Source organism: Panthera uncia, chromosome D4 (genome assembly GCF_023721935.1).
Source record: "Panthera uncia isolate 11264 chromosome D4, Puncia_PCG_1.0, whole genome shotgun sequence".
Classification (NCBI taxonomy): domain Eukaryota; kingdom Metazoa; phylum Chordata; class Mammalia; order Carnivora; family Felidae; genus Panthera; species Panthera uncia.
In genome coordinates, this window is record NC_064807.1 from 78,038,045 (window position 1) to 78,052,170 (window position 14,126).

General features: G+C 37.4%; 1 protein-coding gene across 4 annotated transcripts in view; it reads right to left on the reverse strand.

Moving 5' to 3' along the window:
* Positions 1-14,126, reverse strand: part of LOC125920897 (complement C5-like) — a 57,073-nt gene that overhangs the window by 11,642 nt on the left and 31,305 nt on the right. For all 4 annotated transcript variants that reach the window (XM_049628115.1, XM_049628104.1, XM_049628120.1 and 1 more), the window contains 5 exons: positions 12,056-12,259; positions 10,842-11,051; positions 10,597-10,746; positions 8,993-9,122; positions 1,437-1,499 (listed from right to left, as the gene is read on the reverse strand). In XM_049628115.1, coding sequence (XP_049484072.1) covers positions 1,437-1,499; positions 8,993-9,122; positions 10,597-10,746; positions 10,842-11,051; positions 12,056-12,259 — 757 coding nt within the window. The remainder of the gene's footprint in view (positions 1-1,436; positions 1,500-8,992; positions 9,123-10,596; positions 10,747-10,841; positions 11,052-12,055; positions 12,260-14,126) is intronic.

Below are 14,126 nucleotides of genomic sequence, written 5' to 3' on the forward strand. Positions count from 1 at the left end.
CTCTCTCTCTCTCTCTTTCACTCAAAAATAAATAGGCATCAAAAAATTTAAAGCAATAAAAAATAAAAAGAATAAAGCATTAAACATTAGTTCCTCCTAAGCTAAGTGCTTTAGCTGTACAATCTCATTCAATTCTCCTAAGAGCAGAGCAGAGAGAAATTATCTCCATTTAACTTGGCAAAGATCACTTAGCTGTAAGTAGTAAGCTGAGACCCAAACCTGGTCTCTAATTCTAAAAACATTGTTTTATGTGATGCCTTCTAAATATGCTTTTGTGGCAAATCCCTGCTGGAAATGGGGGGGGGCGCTTTATAATAATATTATTATCATCATTATTCTACTAATAATATTATCGTCATTATTATTAATGACATATACTAATGACAATATTATCATTGTTATTATTAAAGCACAATATCTGTAACTCCTTGACATTATTGATAGTATAACTGAAATGTAAGTGCTATATTAAAATCAGTTCTCTCTCTCTGTCTCAAAAATAAATAAATGTTAAAAAAAAAAATTTAAAAAAAGGGGCGCCTGGGTGGCTTAGTCGGTTGAGCGTCTGACTTCAGCTCAGGTCACGATCTCGCGGTCCGTGAGTTCGAGCCCCGCGTCAGGCTCTGGGCTGATGGCTCAGAGCCTGGAGCCTGCTTCTGATTCTGTGTCTCCCTCTCTCTCTGCCCCTCCCCCGTTCATGCTCTGTCTCTCTCTGTCTCAAAAATAAATAAATGTTAAAAAAAAAAAAATTTTAAATCAATTCTTTCACACGCATCTTCCAAGTGACCCGGACAGGTTCTGAACATCCAAAGGATAGAAGTAGTGCCCAGCAGAGCACAGCAGTCACTAGTGTAGTGGGCTCTGCTGTCAATCTGACCTGTGCCACTCACTATCCCAAGATGTTGGACATGTTACTTAGTATTAAATTCTCTGGGCCTTGATGATTTCATCTGGAAAATGGACGTAATAAGAGTACCTACTGCATGAGATTGGTGTGAGTGTTTAAGGAGAAAATCTGATTATGAGGCATCCACAGTGCCTGGCATGTAGTCAGTCCTCAATTAGCATTAGCTATTATTTCAACCTAAAGTTCATCAGACCTAGCTTTTGTGAGAATGTGGAGGGAAGCTACACATTTAACTGCTGCACCAGCTACTCTGAGAGAGAGAGGAAGATTTATGAGACAATTAGAAAGCAACTCTATCATCACTATAGAGAATGGCTATGGTGGTGACCTATTTCTTTTAAGTTAAGACTCTGCGAAGTAAATGTGTGTTAATTTAACCAGTTTGCTTTACTCCTATAAAGAGCAAAAGCTGGGTGTGCCTACAGATCTTTTCATCTGGTCTACATCAATTAGCTAGAATGAGAAAATGTAGCAGATCCTGGATCACTTCATCATAACCTCTGAAAACAACATGAAAACTTTGGAGCACCTAGACTTTCTATTTTCTCTTTTAATTCTCTTCTTGATCTGGGAATTTTCTCCAACAATCCACCTGTTAAAAAACAGAGAGAGAGAGAACATACCTCAGAATAAATGCTTCCATCAGATTATCTAAATTACCAGTTCACAGAATGGACTGTGTATATTTTATCAGAGATCTGTTCTATTTCCCACAACAATTCTGATCTGTATACCCGTAAAACAGAGATGTATAAGAGCAGAGTAAGCATATTTTTTGGTAGCACTATTATTATTTGTTCTTTGCTAAAGTATGACCTCAAGAAGCTCAAACATAATAAGACAGAAAGCATCAAATACACACATTTTTAAGGTGTTTGTTCATCTGTTTAAAACACTTAGTGAGTGCCTTTTGTCTCCCAGTTAGGAAACAACAAAAATCAGTAAAATCCTGTCCCTATCCTGGATATCACAAAAATCTAAAGACACGAAATATGGTGGCACAAAAACAGACACTCAGATCAATGGAACAGAATAGAGAGCCCAGAAATGGACCCACAAACATATGGCCAACGAATCTTTGACAAAGCAGGAAAGAATATCCAATGGAATAAAGACAGTCTATTCAACAAGTAGTGCTGGGAAAACTGGACAGTGACGTGCAGAAGAATGAACCTAGACTACTTTCTTACACCATACACAAAAATAAACTCAAAATGGATGAAAGACCTACATGTAAGGAAGCCATCAAAATCCTCGAGGAGAAAGCAGGCAAAAACCTCTTTGATCTTGGCCGCAGCAACTTTTTACACAACATGTCTCCAGAGGCAAGGGAAACAAAAGCAAAAATGAACTATTGGGACCTCATCAAAATAAAAAGTTTCTGTACAGCAAAGAAAACAATCAGCAAAACTAAAAGGCAACCAACAGAATGGGAGAAGATATTTGCAAACTACATATCAGATAAAGGGTTAGTATCCAAAATCTATAAAGAACTTACAAACTCAACACCCAAAAAACAAATAATCCAGTGAAGAAATGGGCAAAAGACACGAATAGACACTTCTCCAAAGAAGACATCCAGATGGCCAACTGACACATGAAAAAATGCTCCACATCACTCATCATCAGGGAAATACAAATCAAAACCACAATGAGATACCACCTCACCCCTGTCAGAATGGCTAACATGAACAACTCAGGCAACAACAGATGTTGGTGAGGATGTGGAGAAAGAAGATCTTTTCTGCATTGTTGGTGGGAATGCAAGCTGGTGCAGCCACTCTGGAAAACACTATGGAGGTTCCTCAAAAAATTAAAAATAGAACTACCCTAGAACCCAGCAATTGCACTACTAGGTATTTATCCAAGGGATACAGGGATGCTGTTTTGAAGGGGCACATGCGCCCCAATGTTTATAGCAGCACTATCAACAATACCCAATGTATGTAAAGAGCCCAAATGTCCATCGATGTATGAATGGATAAAGAAGGTGTGGTATATATACACAATGGAGTATTACTCGGCAATCAAAAAGAATGAAATCTTGCCATTTGCAACTATGTGGATGGAACTAGATGGTATTATGCTAAGCAAAATTAGTCACTCAGAGAAAGACAAACATCATATGACTTCACTCATATGAGGACTTTAAGACACAGAACAGATGAACATAAGGGAAGGGAAGCAGAAATAATATAAAAACAAGGAGGGGGACAAAACATAAGAGACTTAAATATGGAGAACAAACAGAGGGTTACTGGAGGGGTTGTGGGAGGGGGGAAGGGCTAAGTGGGTAAGGGGCATTAAGGAATCTACTCCTGAAATCATTGTTGCACTATATGTTAACTAATTGATATAAATTTAAAAAATAAAATTAAAATTAAAAAAGAATTAAAAAAGAAAGACATGAAATTGGGGTTTCATTCTATTAATATTATAAAGTCAGACTGAGTATAAAGGGATTGTTAGGTGCTGAATTCAGTTTTCCTCCACAAATTCATATGTTAAAGTCCTAACCCCCTGTACCTCAAAATATTTGGAGATGAGGTTGTTAAAGAGGTAATTAAAGTTAAATTAGGTCATTGGGTGGGCCTTAATCCAATATGGGGTGGGTCCTTATAAGAAGAGATTAGAACACAGATACACACAGAAGAAAGACTGTTTGAGGACTCAGGGAGAAAGTGGCCATCTGTAAGCCAAGGAGAGAAGGCTTAGAAGAAATCTATCTTACTGACACCTTGACCTTGAACTTCTAGTCTCTAAAAACTGTGGGGAAACAGTTTCTGTTGTTTAACCCACCCGGTCTGTACTACTTTGTTTTGGCAACCCTAGCAAATTAGCACAGGGGGAGAGGTCATTCTCCAAGGCCAGCTTGGGAGTGGGGTTGGAAGAAAAGGTGAAGCTTGAGCTTTTATGGCAAATGATAGGAGAAAGGCATGCCAGGAAGTGGTTTGACAGAACAAGACCCCCTCTAAGGTGCTCCCCAAGAAGACAAGTGAGGTCTGATCACAGGGCCCTAAAGCAATGCAAGAAAGGAAAAGATCCAGAAGCAGTTTAATCTGACCTAAGACAGACTCTCTTCCTTAGAGGGACGTGGATGCTGGTGGGGGGGGGGTTCATGCAGAGTGCTGACAAGCTTATCAGAAATGTGTTGTGGGAGTAAAGGATGGAAAAAGATATCCCATGCAAATGGTAATCAAAAGAGAGCAAGGGCGGGGCGCCTGGGTGGCGCAGTTGGTTAAGCGTCCGACTTCAGCCAGGTCACGATCTTGCGGTCCATGAGTTCGAGCCCCACGTCAGGCTCTGGGCTGATGGCTCAGAGCCTGGAGCCTGTTTCCGATTCTGTGTCTCCCTCTCTCTCTGCCCCTCCCCCGTTCATGCTCTGTCTCTCTCTGTCCCAAAAGTAAATAAAAAACGTTGGAAAAAAAAAATTTAAAAGAGAGCAAGGGCAGCTATACTTAGACTAAGTCAAAATTGTCACAAGAGACAAAGAAGGATATTATATAACGATAAATAAAGTCAATCTACAGGAATATATAACAACTAAAGATGCATCTAACATCAGAACACCTAAATATATAAAGCAAATATTGACAGAACTGAAGGGAGAAGTAGGCAGCAATATAGTAATAGGAGGAGACTTCAGTATCACACTTTCAATAATGGGTAGAACATCCAGACAGAAAATCAATAAGGAAACAGAGGACTTAAACAACACTATAGACTAAATAGACCTAACAAACATATACAGAGCATTCTAACCAACAACAGCAGAATATATATTAATCTCAAAGGCACACAATCCTTCTCCAGAATAGATCATATGTTAGGTCACAAAATAAGTTTTAACAAATTTAAGAAGACTGAAATTATACCAAGTATCTTTTATGACCACAATGGAATGAAACTAGAAATCAACAACAGAAGGAAAACTGGAAAATTCACAAGTATGTGCAAATTAAACAGCATACTCTTGAACAACCATTAGGTCAAAGAAGAAATCAAAAAGGAAATTAGATAATACTTCAAGAAATAAAAACAAAAATTCAACATGCCAAAACTTATAGGATGCAGCAAAAGCAGTACTAAGAGGGAAGTTCATAGCAATAAATGCCTAATTTAAGAAAGAAGACAGATCTCAAATAAACAACCTAATGTTACACCTCAAAGAACTAGAAAAAGACCAAACCAAAACAAAAGTCAGAAAAAAAAAAAAAAAAAAAGAAAAAAAAAGAAAATAACAAAGATTACAGCAGAAATAAATGAAATATTAAAAAAAAATCAATGAAACTAAGACTTGGTATTTTGAAAAGATAAACAAAATTGGCAAACCTTTAGCTAGCCTAACTAAGAAAAAAAGAAGACCCAGATAAGTAAAATCAGAAATGAAAAAGGAGACATTACAACTGATGCCACAGAAATAAAAAGGATCATAAGAGACTACTATGAACAGTTACACGCTAACAAACTGGATAACTCAGAAGAAATTAAATGGATAAATTCCTAGAAACATAAAACCTACCAAGATTAAATCATGAATAAACAGAAGGACCAAAAAACCCTATAACTAGTACAAATTTTGGGTCAATAATCAAAAACCTCCCTGAAACCAAAAGTCCAGACCAGATGGCTTTACTGGTAAATTCTACCAAACATGTAAAGATAAATTAATTCCAATCCTTCTCAAACTCTTCTCAAAATTAAATAGGAAGGACACTTCCAAACTCATTTAATGAGGCCGAAATTACCATGATACCGAAGACAAAGACACCAACAAGAAAATAAAATTCCTTGATGAATATAAGTACAAAAATCCTCAACAAAATACTAGCAAATAGAATCCAACAGCATAGGAAAAGGCTCAAACACCATGACTAAGTGGAATTTATACCTGGGATATAAGGGTGGTTCAACACATGAAAATCAATTAATGTGATACACAGTGATGCACCACATTAACAAATAAAGAAATAAAAGCTACACAATTGTCTCAATAGATACAGAAAAAGCATTTGACAAAATTCATCATTCTTTCATGATAAAAAAGTCTCAACAAACTGGGAATAGAAGGAAAGTACCTGAACATAATAAGGGCCATATATAAAAAGCCCACAGGTAACATCATACTAACATCATACTCAATGGTAAAAAACTGAAAAGGGGGCACCTGGGTGGCTCAGTCGGTTGAGTGTCTGACTTTGGCTCAGGTCATGATCTCACAGCTCGTGACTTCGAGCCCCTTGTCGGGCTCTGTGCCGACAGCTCAGAGCCTGGAGCCTGCTTTGGATTCTGTGTTTCCTTCTCTCTCTGCCCCTAACCCACTCACGTTCTGTCTCTGTCTCTCTCGAAAACAAATAAACATTAAAAAAAAAAAAAGAAAAAACTTAAAAGCATATCCTTTAAGATCAGGAACAAGATAATGATTCCTACTCTCCATCATTTCGATTTAACATACTGCTGGAAGTTCTAGCCAGAGTGATTAGGCAAGAAAAAAAAAGGCATTGAAACCATAAAGGAAGAAGTAAAATTGTCCTTGTTTGCAGATAAAATGGTTATATATATAGAAAAAAAACTGCATAAAAAACTATTACACTAATAAACTTATTCAGTAAAGTTGCAGGATAAAAAAAATCTACATAATCAGTGGTGTTTCTATACAGTAACAATGAACTATCCAAAGATGAAATTATGAAAACAATTTAATTTACAATAGTACCTCTCCATAAAAACCTTAAGAATAAACCTAGTTAAGGAGGTGAAATATGTGCTTGCTGAAAGCTACAAACACTGATGAAAGAAATGAAAGAAGACACAAACAAGTGGAAAGACATCCCATGTTCACAGACAAGAAGACTTAATATTGTTAAAGTGTTTGTACTACCAAAAATGATCTACAGATTAGATGCAATCTATCAAAATCCCAATGGCATTTTTTTATAGAAACAGAAAAAGCAATTCTATAGTTCATATGGAAGCACAAAAGACCATGAATAGCCAAATCAATCCTGAGAAAGGAGAATAAAGCTGGAGGTATCACACTTTCTGATTTCAAGCGATATTACAAAGCTACAGTAATCAAACAGTATGATCCCAATATAAAGACAGACATGCAGACCAATGGAACAGAATAGAGAGCCCAAAACCAAATTCATGCATATATGGTCAACTGATGTTCAATAAGAGTGCCAAGAGTACACAATGGAGAAAGAAGTTCTCTAACAAATGGTGTTGGGGAAATAGGATGTCCACATGCAAAAAAATAAAATTGGGCCCTTGTTTGATACCATATACAAAAATCAACTCAAAATGAATACAGATGTAAATGTAGGATTTACAACCCCAAAATTCCTAGAAGAAAACATACGGGAAAAGCTTCATGACATTGGTTATAACAATGATTTCATGGATATGATATCAAAAGCACAGCAACACCATTTGCAATGACATGCAAGGAGCTAGAGTGTATTATGCTAACCGAAATAAGTCAGAGGAAGACAAATACCATATGATTTCACTCATATGTGGAATTTAAGAAACAAAATAGATGAACATTTGGGAGGGGGGCAAGAAAGAGAGAGAGGGAAACAAACCATAACAGGCTTTTAACAATAGAGAACAAACTGAGGGTTGATGGAGGGAGGTGGGTGGAAGATGGGCTAGATGGGTGATGGGTATTGAGGGCACTTGTTATGATGAACACTGGGTGTTGTATGTAAGTGATGTATCACTGGATTCTACTGCTGAAACCAGTATTGCACTGTATGTTAACTAGAATTTAAATAAAAATTTGAAGAAAAAAATATTTCTGAGGAGCTACAAAATAAAAATAAAACAACAAAAGAACAGCAACAGAAACGATAAACAGGTAGAATCTCATCAAACTAAAAAGCACAGCAAAGGAAGCAACTAACAGAGTGAACAGGCAACCTAGGAAAGGGAAGAAAATATTTGCAAACTATATATGTGATAAAAGGTTAATCTCCAAAATACATAAAGAACTCCTACAACTCAATAGCAAAAAAACCTAATAACCCAATTGAAAAGTGGGTTAAGGACTCCGAAAGACATTTCTCCAAAGAAGATATACAAATGGCCAACAGGTATATGAAAAAGTACTCAATGTTACTAATCAGAGAAATGCAAATCAAAACCACAATGAGAAATCACATCTGTCAAACTGGGTATGATGAAAAAAAAAAGATAAATGTTGGCAAGAATGTGGAGAAACTTGAACCCTTACACACTGTTGGTGGGAATGCAAAGTAAGGCAGTGAAAAACAGTATAGAAGTTCTTCAAAAAATAAAAATAGAACTACCATATGATCCAGCAATCCCACTTCTAGATACTTATTATCTAAGAAGAACTGAAATCAGGATCTCAAAGAGATACTAGCACTCCTGTGTTCATTGTAACACCCATTCACAAAAGCCAAGGTATAGAAACAACTTACATGTCCATTAACAGAGGAATGAATAAAGAGTATGTATGTATAGTATTCCATTGTGTGTATGTATATTCCACACACATTATATACATATACACACACACAACATATATGTGTGCGTATGTATACATGTACTACTATTTAGCCTTAAAAGAGAAGAAAATTCTGCAATATGCACTAACATGGATGAACCTTGAAGATATTAAGCTAAATGAAATAAGCCAGTCACAGAAAGGCAACCAGCATGGTTCCACTTATATGAGCTATCTAAAATAGCCAAGTTCATAGAATCAAAGAGTGGAATGGTGGTTGCCAAGCGCTGGGGGAGGAGACAATAGGGAGTCACTAATCAAAAGGAATAAAGTTTCAGTTAAGCAAGACAAATAAGCTCTAGAGATCTGCTGTACAACACTGTACCTATAGTCAACAATAATGTATTTAACACCTCACTTAATTTGTTAGTAGGGTAGATCTCATGTTCGGAGTTTTACCACAATAATATAATTTTTTTTTTTTTAGTTAAAAAAATTACGCAGTGGAACAGGGAGGATTTGGAGGGAAAATTAGTATGGGTCCAGGAAAAGAGGTGTATTTTCATAACAAGAATATTCAGGTTAGTTGGTTGAAAACAGATCATTACCATCTTGTTGGGAGTCATCTCCATTTGCATTGGTGAGGACAGTGAGTCCTGCTAAGTCAAACACTTCAGCATTATTCCTGCCACCACTTCCTCCACAGTCCTGGCCAGTTTTATCAAAAGATTGCAGTATCTGTTGAGAAAGGAAATCATTCCCCACCCCCCAAGAAAAACAGTTAGTGGCCATTATGAGGAATTCTTGAATTGGGGATAATGTTAGTTGTAAGTCTCTCACTTATTAAATGTTAAAATCTAGTTCCCTGGTTTTCCCAAACCCTACTGCATTTCACTGGGTTTCACTTCTTGAATATATACTATCAAAATTCATTCAGTATAACTTTGATATGGAAGTTCTTAGGAAACAGCTTACATTCTCCCTTCTTAGAGCTTTGTACAGTACATTGAATTAATAAAATATCCTTTGCACAAATGTATGAGTGAATGAATGAGTAAACAAAACATTCACTACCTCTCATGGTCCTTTTCCAGCTCTAAATTTTGAGGGGGATCAGACCCCATGTTTTGCTGCTCTACCCAACATAGGGCAGAGCATTAAAATCGGTTGGGGATACCCAACGAATTATTTTTGATGACGAGGGTTGGCTCCCCTGAAGAGTTTGTGACCATGACCCGAGTGGCCCCTGAGAGTGGCTGGGGAAGGGGCAGGAGCAGACAAAACAACTGTTCATGGCCACAGTGTTCATGTGTAGCCACAAAGTCTCCCCCCACCCCCTGTTTTTCTGCTCCCCTCTCCATACCTCTTCATTGACTTTAATATATTCAACTCACCAAACCCCAGCATTTTTATTCATATCCCTGCCCTGGAGTAAGAAATTTAATTTTATAGATTTGCTTAAAAGGTATCCACACACACTTGCTGCTCTCTGAGAGTCAATAATGTTATTTTTAAAAAATGGTTTAGTAAACAAGATGATGTCATCAGTCTCTGAAAGGAAGCTAGTTTGGAATTGATTGCATCTGAAGGTTTCTGAATGTGGATCTAATTACATTTTAGTTTATTCCCAGAGAAAACTGCATTTTAGCATTTAACTGAAGATATTCCCAAATAAAGTGTGTTCATATAAAACAAAATAAATTGGAGAGTAAATTAACTGGATAATTATCCTTTATATGTCTAAAAGAATAACCAAAATGGGTAACTCAGATCAAACAAGTTCACTCGATTATATCCTGTGCTGGGATTCTACTCAGGTCACAAGAAACCTAATCTGTGACTTAGTTTTCCTCATTCATAACACAGGAACTCCACTAATAAGGACTCAATACATTTTAAATATCTTTATTGTTGGTTTTTATCTCATAGGATTGTTGTAAATATTCAATGGTATAATAAATTAAAAGGTCTTACAATAATACTCAGCATATAGTGTTCAATGAATGTTAGCTGCTGGTATTACTATCCTTAAATTTAGCTGAGAAGATAGACATTGGTGCAACCATATCTTTTTCCTTTATTTTTCTCCCATGAGTGACCCACAGAACAACGAGAGAACCATGGTGGCCACCTGGCCCCGAGCCATGTAATAACATGTAACGACATGTAACGACATGTAACGACAGGAATGACAGCATTTATTCTACTTAACTCTTTCCATGTTATTTTTGCTTCTTTCTTGGATGCTATTTATAGCACGGCTCACTGATGATAACGCTACCCACGATTCTGACTGAGTTTCCATAGTGAGAGATACAGTTTCGCCTGGAGAATATATATCTTTATTTGGAGACAGATAGATCTAAAATGAATTGAAAAAAAAAAAAAAGTATCTCAAGGTGAAATTAAACAGTTACTCAGGATGACTTCAGGCTAGGGAGAGTATCTGTGGCTCACCTGAAGCTGGTTGCTACATTTTTCTTCAATATTTAGACAGACTGAGTCAGATACTAATTCTGTTATCTGCTGTCCTGTGACAATGTAATATACCAGGAGACGGGCTGTAGGAACCATGTGCTGAGTCACAGAAAGGTTTAAAAGCTGGTAAGATGAACCTGGGAGTTTCTTCTCTGTGCCAAAGTGTATGATTTTGCCCTTAGATGAAATCTAAAAATACATAACAACAAACATCTATCAAAGTGGGCTTAAAGTTGGACTAGTAATTAGGTAGTGATTAAAAAAAAAAAAAAGAATTACTATCCCTTGGGCATCTACTATGCATTAGGTATATATAGATGGACATATTCAATCCTCACAATTGTATGTTGTGATTTTATTAGCCCATTTAGAAGTTGTAGAAATTGAAGCTCAGAGATGTAAACTGCCCCATTATCTTAAAAGGTTCCTCTCTCAGAATTGATAAGGTTATTGCTTACTCCAACAAATGGCTTAGTAAACAAGATGATGTCATCAGTCACTGAAAATAAGATAGGTTGGAACTATTTGCTTCTAAAGGTTTGTTTTTGAACATGGATTTATCCAGGAAGTGAACTCTGATCTTCCTGACTCAAAGCCCATGTCTTTTTCAATATATCATGCTGCCATCCTTGCTAGTTTGTATTTTAAACAGCAGTGAGCAATGCCTGGAATCACTATATCTGTTCTTGAGCACAGGACTTAAATTCTTCCCTTTGCAAATAGGGCATGTTCTTAAGGAATGTTAGCAAGGCCTAGCAATCTAAAACGTGGTAATGCTCTGGTTGGTCATGAAACATTGCTGAGGTCACTGACTAGTCTGGGGACTGAATGAAGGCTGTGATCAACCCTTGGCATCATGCTGTGCAGAGAATATCAGTCCAAGATTCAGAAGACCTTGAACAAAATCCTAAACATACCACTAAAAACTTGTGCATATGGCAGGTCATTTGACCTCTCCAATTGGTTCCATTGTTCACCGAGCTCAAAGAAGTGTTGTGAGCTCTGTTATGAGGATGTTTGTGAACGTACTTTACAGATTATAAAGTGCTATGTAAGTTCATCCATTCATTCACTAAATATCAATTGGGTACTACTTTGTGTCACGTAAGAAATCATTTAAAGGATTATTTGTATAAGTAAAGAAAATGTTGCAAGCAGGGGTCTAGGTGAATGTAAGATATTATTGAGCTTACCAAGTAATTGTAGTGTGTAATCTTGTCAACATATGGACTTTTAGGGGTAATAGTTATGCTCAGATGTTCTCCCACAAGCAAACTCTTGTGACTGTCTGTCCAGCTAAGGGAAAGGAAACTTTGGCTATGTGATGAGTAGGCCACAGCTTGATAGTCATTGCTGGCCTGATATTCTTCTGGAATGTCTGGATCATCAGTTCTGACCTAAAAAGACAGTGTCAAAAAAAGTACAACACTGAGGCTTAACGTGATGATGATGATGAAGATGGTAAATGTTAACACTTTTCTAGTACCCATTTACTGCCAGGTCTGGCTTTTAGCGCTTGACATGTGTGAATGTATCCATATACCTTATACATCTCTCAAGTTTCACAACATCTTATGAAAAGGCAAATTAGTATTCTACTGCCTTAACATCATGGTAAGCCACATTATCAAGAGATTACAGAAAAGGATGTTAATTTTAAAAATAATAAAGTTAACTATGAAAATCTAGGCTATTGTAGAAGAGTACAGTGAAGTCAAAGAAAAGATCTTAGATCTAAAGTTGGCTCTCTTTCTTAAATGACATGCCAGCTTAGTGACTCATTTCCTTCTGCCACAGGTTGGCAGGAACTAGGAATTTGGAGAGGGGGGAAAATATGGGAAGGGATGTAGCAATAATTCTTTTTATAAAATTTTTTAATATTTATTTTTGAGAGAGAAAGAGAGAGAGAGAGAGTGTGTGAGTGCAAGTGAGTTGGGGAGGGGCAGAGAGAGAGGGAGACACAGAATCTGAAGCAGGCTCCAGGCTCTGAGTTGTCATCACAGAGCCGGACATGGGGCCCGAACCCATGAACCGTGAGATCAATAATTCTTAAAAGCTAATAGAGATATTGGTTGTGAATGGAAATGGTGGTAAATAATCTCAATTCTTAGGAGAGTAAACAAGATCTGTTCTTGAGGGTAAAGTTCAGGGTCACAGGGCACTCTTATAAATATATGTGCCATGCTGTGCCAGTTCTTGAACAAGAGATTACAACCACTTATGTTTTCCATGAAGCTGAAGAATTAGATGTCATTTGCTGGGGAAGGTAATTTGATAACAAGTGTAAAGGAAAAATGGTTCATGCTATTAGAGGAAAGGGAGACTATAACATTTGGCCCTTGTTTAGGTTTGGAAATAGATATACATTCAGCCAATCAATGTTTAGTGGTCCCTAACATGTGTCAGGAACTATGCTAGTTGTTGGGGACACAACGGTGAACAATATAGACATAGCTCTTGCCCTTAAGAAATTTGAAAACTTGAGGCATTCAGAGAGTAAAGGATACCTACCCTGATTAGCACAGGGTACTTAGAGAAGGCTTCTTGCAGGACACGATTTAAAAGCTGACCCCCAAATAAGTAGGAGCAAGGGAATCAGAGAAATGGGGTTGGAGAGTCCAGGTAGGGTTACAAAGGGCTTGTGGCAACAGAGCACTGGGTGTTAGGGGGCTGCAAACTTTCCAGTGAAGCTGGAGTTTGAGGAGCCATAGGAACAGTGGCAAGCAATGAGTTTGGAGAAGGCAGCAAGGATGAGGTCAATTGAGGTCCTATTTGTGTCTCAGAAAGATCACTCCACCCCCTTTGCCTCAGTAAGGAGAGTGGGAGGAGAGCGAGGAACTGGTTTGCTGTGGGGCCATTCTCTGAACAGGGCACTGGGAGGAGGTCTAGGTTTGAGATTGGTAGTGGTCCTCAGTTTTAGACAAAGCAATGTTTAGCTTCTTTGAAATATCCAAGAAAAAAAATATGGTGAAAATGGTGTCTGTAGGAATCTTGTAGGATGAGTCTTCAGCACAAGGTATGAGAGCAGATGGAACGACAGAGGAAATATGTCAAATAAAAAAATGTGTCACATAAGAAGAAAGGAAGGTCTGGATAGAACCCTAAGGATCACTTCCACTTAGAGGGCAAACTAAGGATTATTAGTCCAAAATGGAGGCTATAAAGAAGGAAGCAAAGAAGAAAAATAAGAAAGAAGAAAATGTGGCATCACAGAGGCCATAACATTGTTTAAAGAAAAAGACAATTGTCAATCACACCAAATGT